Genomic DNA, 22,052 nt, shown 5'->3' on the forward strand with positions numbered 1-22,052 from the left:
AAGAAATTGTATGTCCACCATTGCTATCAAGTTACTCATTGAGAAGTTTGAGGGTGACAGTAACTCTTGGTCTTGCTTGTGTTGAAGGTTAAACGAGAAATTCTAGTAGAAGTGCTAACGAAAAGAAAAACTGTGACTTCTAATGATAAGCTTATTCTGCCATATAGTCTCAATGAGGTGAGTAAAAGAACACTAGTAGAATGATTTTTAAATAACTGAAACTTACTTTTTTTTGGATTAAAAAAATGCTAAAGGTACACTTTACATTTAGCAAGGGAAGTCTGGAAAGTTAGGAGTTAACATTAAAGGAAAACTTTCGTTTTATTGTCTGCTAGGATTGTAACCTTTAAGTGACACTAGTCTGAAGTAAAACCATTTTTTTGAAACAAAGTTCTGAACATTGTTTCATCTGCAGGCAATAACAGCTCGAGATTCAATGGCAAAGTCCTTATACAGTGCTCTGTTTGACTGGATTGTTCTGCGAATTAATCATGCTCTCCTTAATAAGAAGGACGTTGAGGAATCTGTTGCAGTGAGTTTCTCGCAAAAACAAGTCTTTGTAGAAAGTTGTGTATTTAGAGCTAACAGAAAATGCTATAGATTACATGTTCAGATATCTGGAAAAAATTTAGATTCTTTTGAAGTCCATGGTAAATGTCTTGTATTATTTAATCATGTCTGTTTTCACGACAGACATAACTGTTAAATATTCAAAATCTATTAGCGTACACTACAGTGCTTTTTGTAATGGTTAGCTGTTGTGGGTTAAGTTGCTGTATGAGATTGCTTAACTAGATTTCCACATCTGCTTTTAGTGTTTGTCCATTGGTGTACTTGATATTTTTGGATTTGAAGACTTTGAAACCAACAGTTTTGAACAGTTCTGTATTAATTACGCAAATGAGCAGCTTCAGTATTATTTCAACCAGCATATTTTCAAATTAGAACAGGTAAGAAATTAGAGCTGCTGAAACAAACGTTTTTTTATCAAGTGCTCATATATTATGCAAATTTAGCCACTGTTCTGCAAAACCCCATGGCATAATTTTTGTAACTGCTTGAATGTATTTCTGAAAGCCTTATTTTTTTTTAATGTTTTATCATTGCTTGCTATTATTTAAGGTTGTAGCTTTGCTGTATTTAGTGCTCTACATAAACTAATGATTGCGAGGCCTTTCTTCAGAGGGCTAGCATCAAGTTTCTGTTTGACTGCAGTAAACTGAAAAGGCATTCAGGCATCCCTGACAGAAGTCAGATGAAAACTGTAAACTTTGAGTTTGAAAGTCTGTAGGTGAGGTGTTTGTTTCAGGAGGGGGCATTTGGGGGGGGGGGGTGGTTGTTTGGTTGTTTTTTTAATGATAGGAGGGATGGTTTTCAAGTTTTTGTTTTGGTTTAGTGGTTGGAAAACAGTTTCTCTTCTTTTTGTCAGTTTGTAAATAATTAATAACTGGTCTTTGTTGCTTCTTCTACCTGACTGCATTTAGGGGATGCAACTGTATGTTGATACTGGCAGTAGTTCTGAAATCCTGATGTTACTGTTGTATGTTGATTTACTAATTTTTAGATGGTATCATCCTCATACAGAGGTCTTTGAGTGCTGCAAGAGCTAACAGATCCTGGTTTTAGGCAGAGGTTTAGGGGTTTTTTTTGTTCTAGACATGGATTTTTTTTTTTCTGGTTTGTGCTAAAGCGTTGTTCTTGGTTCACTCTGCTGGAAGAAAGAAGTTGCTTTGTAGTATGTGGTATTTTGTCAACAACCTATAAATAACTAAACAAGCATTTTAAAGAGAAGAAAATTGCCAAACATAAAAACTTCGTATGTAAACATAATGTTGAGGTCCCTGTTTTGTAACTTATAACAGAAGTGACTATTCTGGCTAACTAGAGTAAATAGTCACATTGTTTTCTTTTTTCTAATGCCATTTTTCCAAAAAACCTTAATCCTTGAATGACCCATTTCCTGTATCTCTTGCAGCTTGAGGGCCCTCAGGGGAGGGATCTCTATATCTTTTTAAAGAAAGACTTTGTCTGTGGAAAACGGCAGTTCAGCTCTGTAATGTGGCGTGCACACTGAGCAGTCTGTCATTAGGCAGACTGAATTCTACCTACTTAAAAATAATCCATTTCTTATTATCATCTGGGACAGTGAGAGGTGTTCTTTGTCTTTTGTTAAACATAAAACTTATTTAGCTAATTCTCTGTGCAACTTTTTTTTTTACGTTACTACCTTATCATTAGCGGTTTTTTTCTGTGGGCATTAACAGCATTTAAAAAAACTGATGTTTTGGTTCCATATCTTAATGGGAAGCTTGTCCTGTCATTTGATGCATTGTCATTTCAGCAGAAGAGCTTCACGTTCTCTTTGTCAGAGTGTGCCACATTTTCTGAACCTAAGCGATATGCAGTGCTTCCTTAGGGAAGTTCTGATGCTGATGTATACAGCTTAACTGCCTGTTTTGAAACTTCTGTTATTTTGTCTGACAGTGCAATTTGGTAATTTGGGAACTTGAGGTTAAGTAGTTGTCATTACCTGTAATACAAGAACTATGGAAGAGAAAAATAGACTTAAATTCCTCCAATATATGTCTACATAGGGTTTTAATGCAGTGATGTAGATGTGAGGTTTAACTGCAAGGTCATAGGCTGCTGGTTGCTGAGAAAGCACAGCAAAACATTCTTCTCACTGATTTGGTTTTTAAATAGTTTCACCCCAAGCATCTGCTGTTGAGTGACTTGCCTAGGTGGACCTTTGATCTGACCCAATATGCCTGCTGTTCTGTTCTTATTTATAAATATCTTCCTTATTTTTGTTTCTGCTACCTGAACTAACAAATACAACTTGCCATAGCTTTCAAGGATGTCTTTTAAGCACTTAGACCGCAGGACATTAAAGGTCAGGGCACTGTACTGATAAGGGAATTTTCTTGAGCTACACAGGAGGAATATAAGAGTGAAGGGATCACTTGGCACAATATTGACTATACTGATAATGTGGCCTGCATTCACTTAATCAGCAAGAAGCCCACTGGCCTCTTCTATCTTCTGGATGAAGAAAGCAAGTAAGCAACAAATGTCTTCTGAACAAAAAATGTGTGGCAGGGAGGAGGGAAGGACTGTGAAAGGGAACAGAAATACAGCACTTCTTAAACTGTTGTGGGAAGTGAAGGGTCATCTTATGACTATGAGCTACACTCAAGTTTGCTTCTAATGACTCCAGTGTGGTGATGATGGAGATTGATGCTAAAATTGAACTTTGTCTTAAGCAAACTTAGAAACTTTCACTTTTGTGTTTCACCGTGGAGTGGAATTATATTTAAAGTAAAATGCATGTATATAAGTCTTTGGGACATTAAGCAGCAAATGTAGTAAACAGTTAATATGATGCTAACTAAACTTGACTGTTGAAGTGAGAGGAAGTGCTGACGTACACTGGAAACCTCAGAACATTCTGTGTGTGGAGCTGTTTGGTTTTGGTCTAGAAATTAAGCCCACCTCTAGGATTCGAAGCAGGTGTGTAAGACTCGCAGTGTAGGGATCTTGGACAGTACAATACTTTCCACAAGGATCAATAGGTGTCATTCACTATCACCTTGCACCTCAGTAACAACTACATACCTGTAGTTGAAAAACAGCTGACCTCCTTTTGTTTTGTATTCCTAGTTTTCCACATGCCACAAACCAAACTCTGCTTGCAAAATTCAAACAGCAGCATGAAGAGAACAAGTTTTTTGTTGGAACCCCAGTGATGGAGCCTGCTTTTATTATTCGACACTTTGCTGGGAAAGTTAAATACCAGATAAAAGTAGGTGATAAATCTGATTGCTACAAAAAACAATTCCTTGCCTTTCTGATGGGTTTTGTCAGGGTGTAGAAAATTTGCTGGGGATGGGCTGGATTGTATGTGTCCTCAGATATACTTCAGAATATATTTATTTGGTGTTGTTGTAGGATAATGCTCACTGTAGTGAGAACTGTGTAGAATAATGAATTCTTTTGAATAGCAATTAATATCTTGGATCAAAACACAGCTTTCCTGAGAGCTTGTGGTTCAATGTGCCTGTTTTGCAGGATTTCAGAGAGAAAAACATGGATTACATGAGACCAGATATTGTTGCTTTACTACGAAGTAGCGACAGTGCTTACGTTCGGGAGCTGATAGGAATGGATCCTGTAGCTGTGTTCCGTTGGGCAGTTCTGCGAGCAGCTATTCAAGCAATGGCTGTTTTTGCAGAAGCTGGGCGCCAGAGAGCTCAAAAGACTGCAGGTACAGTATGAAAAAATGTTCTGCAAATGCTTTCAAATACTGTGAATTGGTTAATGCTTGTTGACAGAACTAGTTTATGGGAAAACCTTATCATCCAGATGTGAACTTGGTTTGTACTGAGGGCAAAACTGACTTGTGAAAGTGGCTTGACATTCACACACTAAATTGATTGTCACTGTTTTACTTGAGATCACTCAGACTTCCAATAAGTGCACAATTTCCAGCAGGCTGTGCCAACTTTTAAGTCCTATTTGTAAAAGTTGGGGAAGGTATAACTAGTTCTAGTATGCATGCTCGTCTTATCGCTAGTTTTGATCTCCTCAGACCTCCTTGAAGTTTAAATGAGATTCAGGGTTAAATACTAATTTTGAAAAGCTTCTCTGAGCAGCTGCAACTTACTTTCCAGTAGTAGCAAGTTTTGAGAAACAAAGTGGACTAGCTTAATAACTGAATTACTAGACAAAAACTCCAGGCCCTTGGATAGATATTTTGGTTGTTACAGATGGTGGTTTTGTTGGGCTTTTTTTCTATTATGCTCACAGCTTTGTCAAAATTCAACTTACTGTTTTATTTCATAACAGGAGTGGTACGTCAAGGGCTTAGAGTTCCCCTTGGAGAGCTCCAGAGATCAAATACACCAGTAGAAAAATTTTATCGGTGAGAAACGCATACTTAACCCATGTAAGGGAGAATACCTGAATTGCTGAGTTGCATTTTCATGTATCAAATGTCATCTAGATATTTCCAGAAGAATAGCAAGTTTTATTTCTTCTATCTTGTTTTGTTTGGCCTTTTTAATACTATCAAAACAATACTCTAGCCTATTTTATGTAAGACCCAGTACTGCTAAATTTTGGTGACGTAGCCTCGTTTCCATTTACCACAGGGTTTTTGAGCTGTCTGTCTGTATATGTTTTGTATATGTTACTCTTAGCAGTGTGTATTCCTCTGCAGCCAGTCTGCGTTACCAAAGGATTCGTTGGAGCACTCGTTTTTTGCAGCCTCATGATGTGATTAGGAGGCAGGGCAAGTCCTGCAGAATTGCCTCCACGTATTGCTCTGTGTAGGCATATTTGCCTTTGTATGGAATATTTAGGTGTTATACATGTTCCTTTTGCAGCTGCTCAATGCTTGATTTCTCATTTGATTGTTCTGAGGATTTCAATATAAATGCTTTTGAAGACATCATTTCTTTTTATGAAAACAAGAAGCAAGTAGAAATAGGCTGACACTTAAAGGCCAGGGAGGCACATTCCCGGACAGACTGACCTTCTGAGCATGCTCCGTGTAAAAGTGAAGCCATGAAGTATACATGAAGTAAGGACTTCATGCTGCTTTATACTTACTTCATCCTGGGCAGTTGCTGTCACTTGTGGCCCCTAAGAACTAAAGATACAATTCGGTGAAAGGATTGGTGGTAGCTTAACATACCTGTTGCCTTGTGATATCTCAAAATAAAATCTTGATATTCAAAAGTGTTCAGAGGTACCAAGGGAAACAAGAAACCATCTGTAATAATGTGGCTGCCTGGGTGAGCAGCTCAGAATGGTAATAGCATCTAACAGTCAGAAGTGATTCTTACACTTCTGTTATTTTTGGTTTGTGCCTCTCTGGAGAGTAAAGAAGGTAAGTTCTATGCCAAGACACAACACTTCACAAGCACGGTGCATGCTTAAAATAATGTAATCTGCCACAAATTAGGGACTATCCCAGGCTTACTTTGAAAAGCTAAACATGTGAAGAAGTTTGAAATGGAAATGAAAAACAGGATTTCATCAAGTGTTCCTGTAATAGCCAGTTTTTAACTGATTTTTTTTCTGTTTTTCTGATGTAAGTCTGCTTAAGCAGCCTCATTTTAGTAGTCAAATCTATATATAAAAATATTTACTGTTTGATTATAAAGAAGTTTATATCTATCCAAAAAGGCCTCTTAGCTTAACAAAAAGGCTCCTTGCCCATTAATTAAATTTTTCTAAATTTCCCTCTCTTTTCTGAATTGATGGCTCAAGAATTTAAAAAGCAGAATTAGAGTAAGTTTAGTATGAAACCCTGGTAATTAAATTTTAGGGCACTGACAGAGTAGCAAGTGCTGACTTGACATCAGAATCATTCATGCTTAGGAAAAAGTAGTCTGGGATTGACCTGCTACTGTTTGGCGCACACTTGGTGATGGGACCTCTTGAGTTTTTAACTCCTTTTTTCCCCCCTCTCATGGCTGTGTATCTTTGTTTGCCATCTTTGTTTTGCTGTGAATCATTTTAGAGACATGCATGAACAAATCATCGCAAGTATAAAAGGACTTCCATGGCAGGGTGATGATCCCTGTAAGCTGCTTCGGTCACTCAGTCGACTTCAACACCGCTCCCACTTCATGTGAGTTCTGGTGCTCTAGGTATTGCTTTGGAAGTACAACAATAAGCAGGCAGTTATTCTAGTCCATGAAAAATATACTTGTCCCAAGTTTGCCTTTGCAAAAAACTAAACAAGACAATTAAGAATAAAACAATTCCTTCTAGAAAATATAAAGGCTGTACAGAATGCTTTGTTGCTTCATTGCATTAGCAGAAAGTTAAATTTACTTTTCATGTAAACTTGCTTTAAAACCCAAGTATGTAGTACAAGCTTGTTGCAAAACATTTGACAATGAAATCTCTCACAAGTTACAACTAATGGTTTCCTGAAATTCAGGTTGCTAATGTTGTGTATATCCCTGGGTTAAAACTCTACGTGTGCCCACCTATGCATGTGTAAGAAAATCAATCTGTGATCCATTGTATAATAATAAAAATTGTAAAACGGGTGGCATGGAGTTGGAACATGCCTTCCATCACAGAGTTAACATGCTTAGAATTAGGAGGATGTGAACTACAGCCCTGTGTCTGAGAGCTTTCATTTCTAAGTCACTGTCTGTCTGTTGGATGAGAGCTATGTCTGAGGTTTGTGTAGTGCCCCAGGACGTTTTGGGGGTGATCTCAGATGTGTCAAATTTGTAAGTGGAGTGCTGGGGCATGTGTTGTCCTTCTGTGAGCAGCTAATTACTTTCATAGGGGTTCTGGTGCAAGCAGCAATAACTTCTGAATCAAGTATTTTCATTTGATAATGCCTTAGTATTATCACGAGAGTTCAATGACTGTATGGTTAGCTAAAAAGAGTAACTTGCACAAAAATAGTCTATACAACAGTGGAGTTCTTGATGGCTTTAACTTTAGAGAAGATGTTCCACTTTTGAAAGTTTCCAATACCTACTGAGTTTATTAAAAAAACCCAAAACTTGTTGCGAAGCAGTTTGCATTTCTTGCCTTGATCACTTGTAAGAGACATGCATGAACACGCCCTGATACTGTTGTGCTAATTTTCTTCTATCCTTCATCTTCCCTCACAATTTGCACCAACTTATGGCTTGCTGAAATAACCATAAATCACGTGTATTTTTTTTTCTTAAATTATCTTTAATATTTTAACAGGAAAAGTAGAGGTATCAAACAAAAGCAGATCATTCCCAAGGTAAAGCTATTCAGTAAATTCAGATTCTCTTGGTTTGTTTGGGGTTTTTTTTGCACTGTGAACATTCATTTTGATTAGCAGATCTTACTTCAGAAAATACTGTTTCATAGTGTAGGAAAGTTATCGTTTATCCTCTAAAACTTCCTTTTTTGACAACCTAAAGGATGGGTAAATGTTCACCTTTATAAGAATTGCCAAACAGGGCAAAAATTCTGAATTGGCATCTGTTCATGGCATCTCTAGTCTAATTAAATACATAAAGCCATTGCTAATCAAGTCATGGAAGGCAAACACAGTGATTGTGTAATTCACCTTGTTCACCTTACACTCTTGGAATGGGGCAGTGGAAAAGCTTCACTCTTTAGAAGATGCTTTAATCTGAAATAGAAATAATCATGAAGTGTAATATGTCCTTGAATGTGGAGCTCTAGGTAGTTGGTTTTGTTCTTACTCATTTTGATGCAGACAGAAATATTTCCCCTTCAGTTAAGAGACTTGCACTTCGTTGATTATAAAAACTTTCTTCTAGAACTTACTGGATTCCAAATCTCTGAAGCTTATAGTAAGCATGACTCTACATGATCGAACTACAAAATCCCTGTTGCACTTACACAAAAAGAAGAAACCACCTAGCATAAGCGCTCAGTTCCAGGTAGGTGACTGATGTGGTGGTGTACACCTCTGGGTGCACCCTAACCTCATGGGAACAGACCTTCCTGGTCTGATCTAGGCTGATCTTGCTGTAAAACAAAGTGGTTCTTATGCTTGGGATTTGACTGAAGTAGGGCTTATTACTTGATTAAAGTTAGGCTGCATTTAGAGACTACCCTTATGCTATGAAATGTGTTAGTTCTCTGTGCCAATCAGCCTAATCTTTTTGTGCAAATCTAGTGCTACTGTTACAGCATTTGCAAACCCCACTTTTTGTTACCTTGAGAAAAGGTAAAAACAAATACAGGGATCTGCTATGCAGTATGGGAGAAACTTACTTCTGAGGAAGAAGCTGTACTGCTGTCAAATGCAACTCAAAATGCTCTTGTCTGTAGAATAAAAATGTCTTTGAATATTTCATTTTAGACTTCACTTAATAAGTTATTGGAGACACTGGGTAAAGCTGAGCCATTTTTCATCCGTTGCATCCGCTCCAATGCTGAGAAGGTAAGACTGCCTTAAGGGTTGAGCTGAACTGACTGCTGAGGATCTAAGTCTTCTGACCCTGTAATAACCCCCTTTCAACTTGTTCACTGTCATTCTGTATGAAAGTGAAAGGTAACTAGGGTGTGAAAACAGAATATGCTTTCTCTACTGGACAGAAATAGGACTCTTCAGACATTTACTAGCTGTTGACTGCTGATCTGTTTCAGAAAGAGATGCTTTTTGATGAAAGCTTGGTGCTTCAACAGTTGAGATACACTGGCATGCTAGAAACTGTGCGAATCAGAAGATCTGGTTACAGTGCCAAATATACATTCCAGGTATGTGAGGAACTGGAGGTGGATTATGTTTTCAGAAATACCTGCTCTTTTTGGACAAACATCCATTGCCTCAGAGTCTTTTGTGTTTCTCTTCATATGAAGTTAATGACTGCTTGTGATGAATTGTAAAAATTCATTGTAGTTTTAACAGAGCCTGCATAGTAACAACTTGTTCTCTAAACTATCGTCTGAGTCATCCACCAGCAAGTTGTTTTACTTGTTGCATGAAGGAAAGCATTGAGTGCTGTGTTGGAAACAAGCAATCAGTGCTGCACATTACTGTCTCCCTATGTGAATTAGCTTTCTGGAAAACTTTTTGTGTGTAGCTTTGTAGATCACATATAGATGATCTTTACTGTTAACCAGAGGCTGAATGAAGCCTACATGTTAGAGAGCAGGGAAAAATATCTCAATTTGGAGTGAGAAATAAATACTTTCAAACCCCTATAGCTTAGATTTCTTAACTAGATTTCTAAAATAAAGTTAAAACTCTAAACTTGTGAGTTGCCTTCTAACTGATCTCTTGCTTTCTCTGCTTTTCACAGGAATTCATAGACCAGTTTCAGGTGTTACTGTCCAAAAATGCCAAAGCCTCTAAGGAAGATATCTGTGTTTATTTGAATAAACTAAAACTGGATGAAAACTACTATCAAATAGGGAAGACCAAGGTCTGTGAAACTTTCCATAAGCCAGTAAGAAATACTGAAGTACACTGCAAAACTTGGTGCAGGTCATTTACAGGTGTTACTCTTTTCTGCATTTGGTATTTAAAGTACCTGTTTTAATTCTTGCAAGTGTTGACACATACATCAGTAATTGCCTTCTTGGTTTTGATGCAGCCTGTCATCTTGCAATACAGTACAATTCTGTGTTACATGGATATTACTTTTGGGAAATTGTTGCTGTTGGCATTTGTCAAACAGGTCAATGTTTTCATTTTAGAAAGGTTTGTGTGTTTTAGAATCCAAACACTGAAATTTGGTAAAACAAAATGACTTCTACTTTTTGGGCGTGCTGTCAGCTAATAAGGTTTGGTTCAGTAATGAGCATTACCGTTCTCATATTTTTAGCTTGTGGAGATACCTCCAGTGGAGGCTGAAAGGCTCCTATTAACTGTTTACTGATGAGCTTCTCTTTAACTGAGCAGGTTTTTATGAAAGAGGCTGAACGGCAGATACTACAGGATACACTACACAAAGAAGTGATCAGGAAAATCATTCTCCTTCAGAGCTGGCTCAGGATGGTTTTAGAAAGGAGACGCTTTCTCAGAACACGGCAGGCAGCCATTGTTTTACAGGTATCTTGAGAATTGCCAATCTTCTTTTCCTAACAAGCAAACCCTCTCAAATAACACTCCCCACCTTCAAGTACTTTAGAACCTTACTGTAGAAATCTCCCTTCTTAGGCTTGCTGGCGTTCCCGTTGTGTTAGGATGGCACTGCAGAGGAATAATGCTGCCGTTTATATTCAGTCAGCATGGCGAGGATACAGGGAGAGAAAATGCTACCTTCAGCAGAAGAGGAGGATTTATCTCCTGCAAGCCGTGGTCAGAGGCCATCTACAGCGTAAGAGGTAAAGGAAGAGGAGCAATATGATAGGAAAACATGCGTTTTAACCACTTGGCTGCTTGGCTTCACCTGCCGGGCTCAGTTTCTGTGGGATATGTTGACTTAGTAAACAACTTAAAGACAGTTATTACCATGTGATACTGCAGTCAGTACCACATGGCTAGTGGTGTGTGGAAACTAGTTAAGCATTTAGTACTTGAGCATTATTCAGCTGAGCTGCACTGATGCATGCCAGTCCTAATAAGACTTCCATGCAGTCATTCTGGGACTATAGGTGTGTTTGTATTCCTGTTTAGGCTGCATTTAAAGAATTGGGGAATTTTCTTGATTGCTGGACATTAAATATTTGTGTTTTCATCTTACAAATTCTTAACAGATTTCAGAAAATGACTGTAGAAAAGCAGAAAGCTGAAGAAAAGCAGAGAGAAATGCAGGAAGGTCAAGACAGAGAGAATGATATGAGCAAGGATGAGCGCAGTGAACCAGGAACAGATCAGTTGCCTGTGAAACATCAGTCAGAGCTGGATCGAGCTGTTGGGGGCGGAGATCGAACTCCGAATGAGCAAACTGAAAACCTGAGCTCATCTGAAAAAGCCACTTTACCCCAGAAGAACGTGACAGAGGGCTCCGAGAAAGTAGCGAACAGCCGGGAGAAACGTGAATCTCGCCGGCAGAGGGGGCTGGAACATAATGAGTTACAGAATAAGCATGTCCTGTTTTCTTTGGAAGGACCATCTTTACTGTGCCATGAGGAACAAACCTCTTCTGAAGAGGCCCTGGAAGCTGTTCCAGAGCCAAAGAAATCCATAGCACAAGACACTGTCCTTCAAGGAAGCAGTGAGGGAGAGAAAAGTCCAAGTGAAGAAAAAGCCCTTTCAGACATGCCACTATCAAGCAAGATAAAAGAAAGTAGTTCTATTCCTGAGCAACCACCTGTATCAGAAATAGGTGATAAGGCAGCTGATAGAATGAAAACACAAGGGAATCAAAATAACCAGATAAAAGGCAGCCAAAGCTTCACCTGCCCTGAAAGGCCAACAAATCTTGCACTGAATCTTTGTAATACGCTATTTGCTGCTGGGAGATTTCAAACTCCAGCTGAAGGCTGGGCAGATAAAAACAGACATCTTGTTCAGAAGGCAACCAAAGATCTGGATAGTCCTACTTCTTCCCCAATCCAGAGATATGTGGATGACCCGGGAAAGCTCAAGTACAAGAGAGAGAAGTGGAAAGGAAAGAGACAATCTGATGCCAGTCAGAATGATATGCTGAGTCAATCTTTGGATGAAAGAACACGTGCGGATAAGTCTCCTCAGGATCAGCTAGAGTAAGGGCAGCTTCCTAATTATTTTTACTTTTTCAGAGGACAGGTATCTGTAATATTTAAAAATAGATGGAGGACTCCTAGGAGGCTGTACATCTGGCATGAGAGGGAAAAACAGAGCTATGACCAACTGCTGCTTTTTCTTGGCTCCCTGTCCTGCAGTTAAATCTGTATGGGTAGAATATTTTCAGAAGCTAACAAAAGCTACAAAGCCTGCCTTGCTGAATTAAAACAGAGTGTCAGAGCTTTAGTTAAAGTAGTGTCTGGAGTTTATTTTCATTTGTCTTTTTCCATTGAAAACAAGGTCTTAGTGACTTGCAGTTTACAAGCAGTATCCCTCTGATATGGCCAGAAATCTGACATACCGATTTTATTTTTATTTTTTTTTCACTTCTCCAGTACATCTTGCATTTAAAAGTGAGTTGCAAGAGTTGATTAGGATTCTGTCTTGATTGTGACATTGATATGTAGGTTATTTAAAAGGTGTCAAATATTAAGAGGCTACAGACTTCTATAAAATATATATTCTAAAACTAATCTTGTGAAATTGCAGAAAGAAGGGGAGTTCATCTTCATTAAATGATCTCTCAATGCTGGCCCAGTCTGTTGCCGTGAATCAGGTACTGGTGCTATTGTGCATATTTATACTTAATTATTCTTGTTTATTAAAGATTTGTGAGTAATTGGCTATAGTGTGTTCTGTATGCCAGTGTTCCTTTCAGGTTGATTTTTTTTTTGGCTTGAAATCCATGTTAAAAAGTCATTAGCAAATATACAATAATTTGAAAACTTAATTTTTAATAAATGGATCCTTGATCAAAACATTAAATATACTTGGATCTTACATTAATAAGCTAATATCTATTGGGTAAAATGTTTTGTCTGATAAAGCAAACTTTTTTCACCATTCTAGTTTTTTAAAGCCAATTTAGAAGAATCTGTTTCACTCAATATGTAGCTTTTTAACGACTCCTCTCTACTGTAGCAATCACCAGATACGGTAGAAGAAGAAAAAGGCAAGAAATATCCTGTGCAAAAGAAGCCCAGTGACTTCTTACCTACCTCGGATGCAGTTGTTTCCATGCAGCCAGCAAGTCAGCAAGTAGATGCCAAGTACGTATCATCTGTGTGACTGGCCTGCCTTTAAGAAAATGAAAAGGAGATTTTTCCACTGGTACTTGAATTGGGCATCTTGAGACTGTGATTGTAGAGACACACATGTTGGCATCAGTTATGAGTGGCTGTGTTGCTGCTTCGTGTTGATGTGAGCATGATATCTGACCCTGCTGAGGAACAGATTCTCTGCTTCTTGCATAACCCTTGTCTTTGAACTGGTTCTTTTTAACCTAAGAACCACCATACAGCTCAGGTCAAAGGTTCATGTTGTGTACTGTCATCCACACTGAGAAATAAGACACCAAGAAAAAACCTTAAGAACCCAGCAAGCAAGTAATGCTGTTTCCCTGGCCTGCTCCTCCAGCTTCTGGCGTTCTGCAGCTCAGGGACTTCCAAAGCCAGAAATGATGTCTTGGATATGAGAGGTGTTGACTCTGTGTATATTGAGGGGTAGTGCTCTAGTCTAGTACATATCAGAATGTCCAGGTGTACTTTCAGACTCTTCCCTTTTTTGTGCTGCACAGTGTTTCTGCAGGCTGGAACTTAAAGTAAATATGCACAATAGAGGTTTAATCCTGTTGTGGGTCATTGTTAAAAGAGGCTTTTCTTGTAGTAGAGCCAGTTTTCATTACTAATGGGACAAACCTGTATCTGCTTTTGGGTTCAGGTCTGCTTTTAAAAGTCCTTTGCGTAGACTTTTGGGGAAAAAGCCAGACAAGAAAATTCCAAAGGAGAGTCCTGATGTGATTGATGAAGCAGAAGGCCTTTCCCTTGTATCTTGTGTCCTCTTCCCAGAAACAGGAGGAACCCAGAAAGTATCAGAAGGTGAGTTTCTGTGACTTAATCTTCAGCTTGCTAATGTAATCTTTCTGTGATGTTTTGCATGGCTACTGAGGGAACAAATACTGTAGAATTCAGTCGTCCTGTTTTACTGTAAAAATTAATTTCTTTCCCAGCTGCTTCTGGACAGCCAAGTCGCCTCCAGGCAGGGGAGCGCCACATGAAAGAGAGCAGTAAAATGAAGAAGAACCGTACTATAAAGATCAGCAAGATCTCAAGTGTGTCTCAGAATTGGCGAGCTTCCATGGTCCGTGAGATTGCAAATGCCAATGAACTGAAACATCTTGATGAGTTCCTTCTAAACAAGGTAAAAGGCACTCAACTATGCTAAAATTCAAGTCTGTGTTCACTGTGTGGAGTTTTAAAGACTACTTTTTTTAGGTGCAAGTTTACATTATGATTTAAAGCAAAGGGGAATTGATATCTTGACTGAATTAGGTCTGTATTAAGGCCCTTCTTCCTTCCTTTGTCTCTGAATGTGTTATATTAAATCAAATATTCATGGCGTTAGTGTTACTTCTCCATTTGTTTACAAACAAGTGGGCCGCAGAAGTTGTTTTTCTTAGAAAAAGTATGAGTTGTTAAGGAAATAGTTCTCTAGAGAACTAACAGCCTGACTCTCCTATTTTGTATCATCATCACAGTGCGTTAAGGAACGTTGTTTTAAATAATTGGAATGGTCATAGATGACTAAGCTCAGCAACTGAAGCTTTAACATGGGTTGGATGTTCTTGTTTTAATGAAAGTTAACACAGATGGATTTGCCTTCTAGATCAATGACTTACGCTCCCAGAAGTCTGGTGTTGAATGCTTGTTTTTTGAAGCCACGGAGAAGTTTAGAGGAAACATCAAGACCATGTATTCTGCTCCAGTAAGTCGTAACTCTAAAAGTGAAAAGTTGGTAGGTGATAAGTTGAGTGTGTGTTTAAATGCTTGACCTACACTCCTTAACAAAGCAATTTAGCAATTCTTAGCATAGAATTTAAAGCTGAATGTTAGACTTGAAAGAGAACATTTTACAGTTCCGCTGTAATCTTAACCAGACTGTTTTGTTCATTTTTCTCATTCACTTAGCTGTAACGTGTTTTTAGAAACGGATACATTTTGCTGTCTTCAGCCTCTTAATGTTGCTGTGCTTAAACCCAGAGAGGTGCCAATAGCTTTTACAATATTCTTCCGACACTGCCTTGTCTCAGCCAAATACCCTTCTACAGTAGGGAAGTGTGCTAGCTTGTTTCTGTCTTCGGCTGTTATCTTTTACTTTAATCATGAGCATGCTTTCTCACCTCTGAACTTAAGCACATAAAAATATGAAACTGTCTCGGTGGTATCCAAAAAGACTGTCTTCTGAGTAATATTTTTTCATTGTCTAGAATGGGCAAATCCATGTTGGCTACAAAGACCTGGTGGAAAATTACCAGCTTTTAGTTACAAATCTGGCCAAAAAAGGGGAAGAGAAAGAAGTCAAGCTGGTTTTGAATCTTTTCCAGTCCCTTCTGGATGAATTCATCAGAGGATATACAAAAAAAGAGGAATCTGAGCAGCCCAAGGTATAAAACTTTAGTCTGTTACTGGCTTATGGGATGATTAAACAATGTTACTCTCATAAGAAACCTGTGTTACCTCAGAAACCTTTTCCATAGGGTTCTTCATTATTTGTAAAACACTTCTGATGCACAAATCATGCATGTAACAAATTCTGAATGCTGGTACACCTTTTTGGAATTGTTCATTATTTAACTCACTCGATATTTTCAGAATCTTAAACGTTTGTGCATTTTCTCTGAAGGTTTTAGAGATGGAATTGCTTTATCGTCAGGCAGTGAGCTCAGCTGATTTTTAGGAAGTTGACAGAGCTCAGACAACCCTTGTTGTACCAAGCTGAAGCTGCAGTATAGTGTCTCAAATGTCTGGAGGTGAAGAAGAGTCTGGGAAACTGAGTAGGGGAAAAAAAAAAAAAGGCAATGGAATGTCTGAATTGCAGAGACTAATGCCAGTTTTGTATTCCACTGCAGCAAACCAAAGCCCGGAAGAAGAAACGAAAACAAGATTGTGCAGTAAGTACTTCTTTCTTGTAATAATCTAAGTCCTCAGCTGCACTCACAAGAACACAGAGAAAAACACTCTTGACAGAGCTTGACTTTTATACTGAAGTTCCATTTTATTTTGCATGGTAAATCACTTAACTCTTTTATGAAGATATGACACAATATAAAACTTTTCCATCAATCAAAGATCTTTCTTATGCAGTGATATGTGGTACTTGCTTGTCCATAATATCTTTTAGAACCTAACGGTGCTCTCAATTACAAGACTGTTTAAAGGAAAACAACTACTAAATGTTAATAACAAACTAGAGCTAATGTATTGCACTGATGAACTTTAACCAAGGCAGCAAGTCAATTATGAAATGATCCAGCAAACCCAGCGAACTGCCTTAAGATAGGGTGACATTCCATTTCAAGGTCAAAGCCATCAGCTGTAATTGTAAAATAAAAGGGAAAATCTAAGATGGGGTAGATAGTTCTATTCAAAATAATTTTAAAAGGCAAAAAAAGTCCATTAATTTCTTCCTGTCTCCCACCAGATTGAAGAACACAATGGCCATGTATTCACAAACTACCAAGTGAGCATACGGCAATCGTGTGAACACTGCTCATCCTACATCTGGCCCATGGAAAAGGCCTGTCTCTGCAGTGGTAAGTAAAAACACCTCATTCGTGCCACTTAGTTTACAATACGTGCAGATCGCTTGTAACTTTGGCTGGTACAGGTAGGGCTTAGTGAACAGTACGTGCAGCTTGTATAGTAAGTGAATAAAACAAGATACTTGGCATTTTAACATGATTTGGAATGCTTGTAATCATTGCTTCTTTCTCTAGTTTGCAAGTTGACTTGTCACAAGAAATGCATGTCCAAAATCCAGAGCAGTTGTACATCCTGTGGAAAAAAGGTAAGAACTGGAGATCTGGCATGCGGTACTGTGATACCATAAGTGATGCATGCAAAATGCTGCATTTTTTTCCTCAGCAAATGAACAGTGGATGTCCAGGTGCTGAATAAAAATTGCTTGAACAGTTTCCTTTTCTACATATAGGCAGAGGCAAGCCCTGCAGTTGCAGAAGCAGAACACTCTTCTAAAAGAAGTTAACTTGGGAACTCTTTCTTTAAAATGTGTGCTGTGTTGGACAAACTGTTGGAGAAATCCTTCAATGTGTGCCTAAAGTTTCTTTGTTGCTGCAGCTCAGGAAATCTATTTTATGATCAAAGACTTGTAGCAAGCCAGAGTAAAACACTTGGCTTTTGTTTCTGGAAGCATAAGCTATGTAGCATGAAACAATGGAATCTTCTAGCTTGGGAACAGGTATTCACAGTGCTTGACCTGTATGAATTCCAGAATGAACAGGATGCAGAACCACGTCATTTTGGAGTGTGTGTGAGTTCCCTGACCAGTGAGAGAAATTCAGTCCCCATTGTCATGGAGAAGTTGCTGGAGTATGTGGAGATGCACGGTCTCTACACAGAAGGCATTTACAGGAAATCAGGATCAGCAAATCGTATGAAGGAGCTCAAACAGTTGCTGCAAGCAGGTCAGGCAATGTTGTCCACCCTTTTGACTTCCTTGCGTGATACCAGTTTTCCCTGCAATTCTCTTCTACCTGAAAGTATCTGGCACTTATACTAGTGTTTTTTAAAAAACAGCCTTTTGGTGGCCATGCAGGCTGTTAGTATTTTTCTTGGCTGGAAAAAGCTGCTTAGTACATATAAGTTAATATCAGCAGACTTTCTTTTTTTTTGTTGTTCTGAATTGCCACTTGGATTCTGTGAACAGGAGACTTGAGTATTTCTAATCTTACTTCTTTGGGGTCCCATTGTGTACATCAAAGGAATGAACTGCTCTAAAAAAACCATTAATTTTCAGATCCAAATTCAGTGAAACTGGAGAATTACCCTATTCACACGATTACGGGCATCCTTAAGCAATGGCTACGGGAACTACCAGATCCACTAATGACATCTGCACAGTACAATGATTTTCTCAGAGCTGTAGGTAGGTTTTAGAAATGTTTGAAACAATGTTTTTTTTCTTTTAACTCATTATGTCCTTGGGAAAAGAAACTTAAGATGCTCATGCTGGCTAAACAATTTCCTTCCAGTGCACTTACAGCAATGATTTTAGACATTTTACAAAACTCTTTTCAGGGAATTTCTCCTCTAGCTTACTTGACCTTGCTTCAGGATTCCTGGTTTTTGTTGTGTAGCGTAATGTCACTATACAACTGCTCTTTCTAAAAACAGCGAGTGTGGGAATAGTTTTCCTTTCACACACAGTTTTTTCTTCTTGATGTTCTGAACTAGGTTTGGATATGCAGATGTCTCAAATCTTTAGATTCATTTCACTTCAGCGAGATTAAGGCACCCTAAATATCGTTGGAGATCTTGATGTGTCACTTGATGATGGCGAACAGCAGTAGCATCTGAAAAGGCAGGAAAATTGCAGTTCCACAAGGGGTGCTTTAACATCCAGTTGTAACAACTGGTAAATGAAATGACAGTGTGACTTCTAAGAATTTAATCTGTTATCTGTTGCAGACAGTTTGCGACAATGTCGGTACTTTGCACAGTGTTGCACAGCAATTATGATCTTGTGCTTTCTCCCCTTGTGCAGAACTACCAGAAAAACAGGAGCAACTCTGTGCCATTTACAGTGTCCTTGAACAGCTTCCACAAGCAAATCATAATACCTTGGAGCGACTCATCTTCCATCTGGTCAAGTAATGAGTTTAATTACTTCATTCAGAGAGAAACTCCCGTGTGACTTTTTTTGAGTCCCTCTTGGAAGCTTTCTAAAATCTTTTGAGCATCAGTGTAGGGAGTGCTGGTTTAGAAATTAAAGAATTTAAGTCGACAATTGTGCTTAAAGAACAGACAGGTGCTTACTTCTACTGTCTGGTGAATTTCTATCAAATCAGGTAAGAACAACTTGAAGACAAGGTCGATCTGAAAGACTTGGCGAGTCATCTGAGCACCATGATTGATACAGATGGGTACACAGTGAGCTGAGGATGTTGGCATACTTGGTAGGGACTGTGTAAGGATTATATATGCTTATATGTATGCCAGTCTTAGGAGCAGGGATAAATGGTACTAGTAAAGGGATTGCCCTTATCCAAGGAACTTGAGAATTTTTCAAATGCCTCTCTGAACATAGGGAGAAGGGATTTTTAAAGAGAAGGTGCTGAATCACCAGACATACTTTGAGAGGCTACCAAACTAGCTTAACCCTGGGTGCCTTCTTGTTTCTTTTTCTGATGCATGAACCTTTGTCTACTTAGTAGGTGTGAAATAACTTCAGAACTTCTTTAGACTGCTATACATACTTAGTACCCTAGAAGCATCCGTACATGCTATTTGGGAACTGTCAAAAGTTTAATCACATTGCTTGTATTCTAACAAGGCTTGCCTAAAATCCTTTTTTTTTTCCTTTGCCCCCCTCAACATTGAATTTCAGAGTGGCTTTGATAGAAGATGTCAATCGTATGTCACCCAATGCCTTGGCCATTGTTTTTGCTCCATGCCTCTTGCGTTGTCCTGATACCTCTGACCCTTTAACAAGCATGAAGGATGTTTCAAAAACAACCATGTAAGTTTTAGCAGTCTGCTGCAAAGTACTACTTTGAAATACGGTGGAAGGCCAGTACTGCTGCCTGCATTTGTTACAACCTTACTCATATCCAGCTGAGAAACTGAGGGATAAGAATTGCTAAATGCTAGCTCAGCTAGTGTTGCCAATTTATGGGCCCTTCTCTGAGTTGTTCCACATGTCTCAGGTTTACAAAGCATAAAGTAGGATGACTTAAGTCTTAAATATCGGGTTTGTATTTTAAGTCAAGACAATTTTGGTGGGATTGCACGCTAATCATATACATTTTGCTGAGGCACAAGCCATAATAAACGGTAGGATATAGAATTCAACTGTCTCCTGCATACTTGGAAACCCCTGATAACTACTTCTTCATTGTTCCTTGAAGAAGCTTCTGTCCTTGATCCTCTTTGTTCTCCTGATCCTCCAGCAGCTCGGACTCTCTGAATGCCCCTCGCCATCCTCACTACATGGCTGGCCTTGCATCTACCTCCAATGCAGAGTTTGAAAAATGACAGCTTTTGGTAACTTCTTACTGACCCATGGGGCCATAGAGGTGGAAAAGGGTAGTTGCAGGCTTGTTCTGTGTCTGCCAGTCTGTGCCAGCGCAGGGAAGACAGGTAGAAGATGCAGAAGCAGTTAGCAGCCACGGTAACGTCTGTTTGCTTACCACTGTTGTGTACAGTCAGTGTGAGAGGCTCTGGGGTTATCCCAGGAAGAACATGTGCCATTACCTTTAACACTCTGTCCTGTTTTGCTTGCTGTATTGGACTGTTCACCCTGTTACCAGGCAGTGCTACTCCTTTTAAGGCATCATTGGGACATTTTGATCACAGGCCATCCGCATGTGTGCGTGGCAAACATCCCCAAACCTGGAGAGGCACCTCATCCCACCATGGTTGTCTCCAAGACTTTTATAGTATGAGGCTGCTCAATAAACTCTTGCCCTTTTGTCCAGGTGTGTAGAGATGCTCATAAAAGAACAGATAAGGAAGTACAAGATAAAAATGGATGAAATAAATCAGCTGGAAGCAGCTGAGAGCATCGCTTTTCGACGACTCTCATTGCTTCAGCAGAATACGGTAAGTGTTGAAATAAACCACAGAAACACACCATCCAGCAGAAAGCATCCCACCAGTTTCTTGGGAAGGGATGTGCAACTTACTTATCCTGTCCATCCCATTCTGTAAGTGAAAGATCAGTTGCACAATAAGAAGAAAAGGGATTTGGGCTTGCCCAAAGCTGTAGGTAGGAGGTAAATAATATACAGCTGCACTGGAGTCTGATAAATGTAGAGCTCAGGAGTGGGGATCTGCTCTTGTAGTGGTCAAAATCTATTCCCTTATAATTCAATCAGCAGAACAAAGATTGCTGAGTCTTTTACAAGGCAAAGGAGTTCCTTCACTCCAGAGATGGATGGTGGGCAAAAATATGCTGCATTCTATTAGGGCAAATACACTTTTTCTTTTGTGTTTCTTGTACCAATTAAAACAAACCAAACTGTTTGAAGCGACATATAGTGAATTTGGTCTTCATCTCTCTCTAGCTCTGGCCTGTAAAACTTGGGTTTTCTTCCCCTTATGAGGGGATGCTGGTACGTACACTGCCTGCGTTAAGAATGCATGGGGTTTTTTTCTTACAGTACTATTGCATGACTAAAATACTTACTATGTGTATTGTAACTTGGTTTTAAATATTCTTTTCAACAATCGAGACTGCATGTGTTGATGCAACTTTCTCCCCAGACTGCATGCAGGGCTGCTGACCTGTCATGACTCTGGTATTTTATAGACATTCTGAATGTAACTTGTACTGAAAATAATATATATTAATATATAATTATATATATATAATATTACTCATAAGTGACTACTAAAACTGAGCTGAGGCTGGCAAATCAAATTACCGTGCTTCAAAAAAGGTAACAAAATACCAGAAATCAGGTGAATAGAAAAATTTATATTACTTTTTTGAAACATCTGTACGGGTAACTAACAACTCTTCATCAATTCTGTCAGCCTTTCATTTGAATTATTCATTTGTCTTCCACCTTGCCAGACAGTCAAGATTTGTATAGCTGCTTATGACTGAGAAGTGTTTCACACAAATTCGTCTTGCAGAGTAAAAGCTCACAGGTCAAAGGAAGTGATAGTGGCAACTCAGAACTGGACTTGCTGCATGAGGAAGAGGAAGTTTCTGAAGCCGATAATCGGGAAAAGGAGATTCTCATTGATCGCATACAGTCAATAAAAGAAGAAAAGTAAGTCACCCTTTATTTCTGTAGGTCATGCCCTTTGCAGTTGGAGGTAACACAGAT

The 22,052-nt window shown here is 38.9% G+C and overlaps 1 protein-coding gene across 12 annotated transcripts in view; it reads left to right on the forward strand.

The window, feature by feature from the left end:
• The window catches only part of MYO9B (myosin IXB), a 44,869-nt gene that overhangs the window by 21,417 nt on the left and 1,400 nt on the right, over positions 1-22,052 (forward strand). For 5 of the 12 annotated variants that reach the window (XM_037386726.1, XM_037386725.1, XM_037386724.1 and 2 more), the window contains 32 exons: positions 88-177; positions 416-532; positions 816-950; positions 2,938-3,059; positions 3,661-3,802; positions 4,069-4,264; positions 4,846-4,921; positions 6,527-6,637; positions 7,729-7,768; positions 8,298-8,420; positions 8,846-8,926; positions 9,133-9,243; positions 9,789-9,911; positions 10,391-10,540; positions 10,649-10,815; positions 11,188-12,138; positions 12,689-12,755; positions 13,121-13,248; positions 13,919-14,076; positions 14,208-14,398; positions 14,864-14,962; positions 15,465-15,641; positions 16,104-16,148; positions 16,679-16,790; positions 16,974-17,044; positions 17,489-17,681; positions 18,014-18,142; positions 18,761-18,866; positions 19,604-19,735; positions 20,694-20,817; positions 21,282-21,329; positions 21,856-21,995. In XM_037386726.1, the coding sequence (XP_037242623.1) occupies positions 88-177; positions 416-532; positions 816-950; positions 2,938-3,059; positions 3,661-3,802; positions 4,069-4,264; positions 4,846-4,921; positions 6,527-6,637; positions 7,729-7,768; positions 8,298-8,420; positions 8,846-8,926; positions 9,133-9,243; positions 9,789-9,911; positions 10,391-10,540; positions 10,649-10,815; positions 11,188-12,138; positions 12,689-12,755; positions 13,121-13,248; positions 13,919-14,076; positions 14,208-14,398; positions 14,864-14,962; positions 15,465-15,641; positions 16,104-16,148; positions 16,679-16,790; positions 16,974-17,044; positions 17,489-17,681; positions 18,014-18,142; positions 18,761-18,866; positions 19,604-19,735; positions 20,694-20,817; positions 21,282-21,329; positions 21,856-21,995 (4,655 nt within the window). Of the gene's footprint in view, positions 1-87; positions 178-415; positions 533-815; positions 951-2,937; positions 3,060-3,660; positions 3,803-4,068; positions 4,265-4,845; positions 4,922-6,526; positions 6,638-7,728; positions 7,769-8,297; positions 8,421-8,845; positions 8,927-9,132; positions 9,244-9,788; positions 9,912-10,390; positions 10,541-10,648; positions 10,816-11,187; positions 12,139-12,688; positions 12,756-13,120; positions 13,249-13,918; positions 14,077-14,207; positions 14,399-14,863; positions 14,963-15,464; positions 15,642-16,103; positions 16,149-16,678; positions 16,791-16,973; positions 17,045-17,488; positions 17,682-18,013; positions 18,143-18,760; positions 18,867-19,603; positions 19,736-20,693; positions 20,818-21,281; positions 21,330-21,793; positions 21,996-22,052 lie in introns of those variants that run through there. The other 7 variants (XM_037386728.1, XM_037386734.1, XM_037386729.1 and 4 more) reach the window with 5 other exon arrangements.

The sequence above is a fragment of the Falco rusticolus genome, chromosome 4, assembly GCF_015220075.1.
Source record: "Falco rusticolus isolate bFalRus1 chromosome 4, bFalRus1.pri, whole genome shotgun sequence".
Classification (NCBI taxonomy): domain Eukaryota; kingdom Metazoa; phylum Chordata; class Aves; order Falconiformes; family Falconidae; genus Falco; species Falco rusticolus.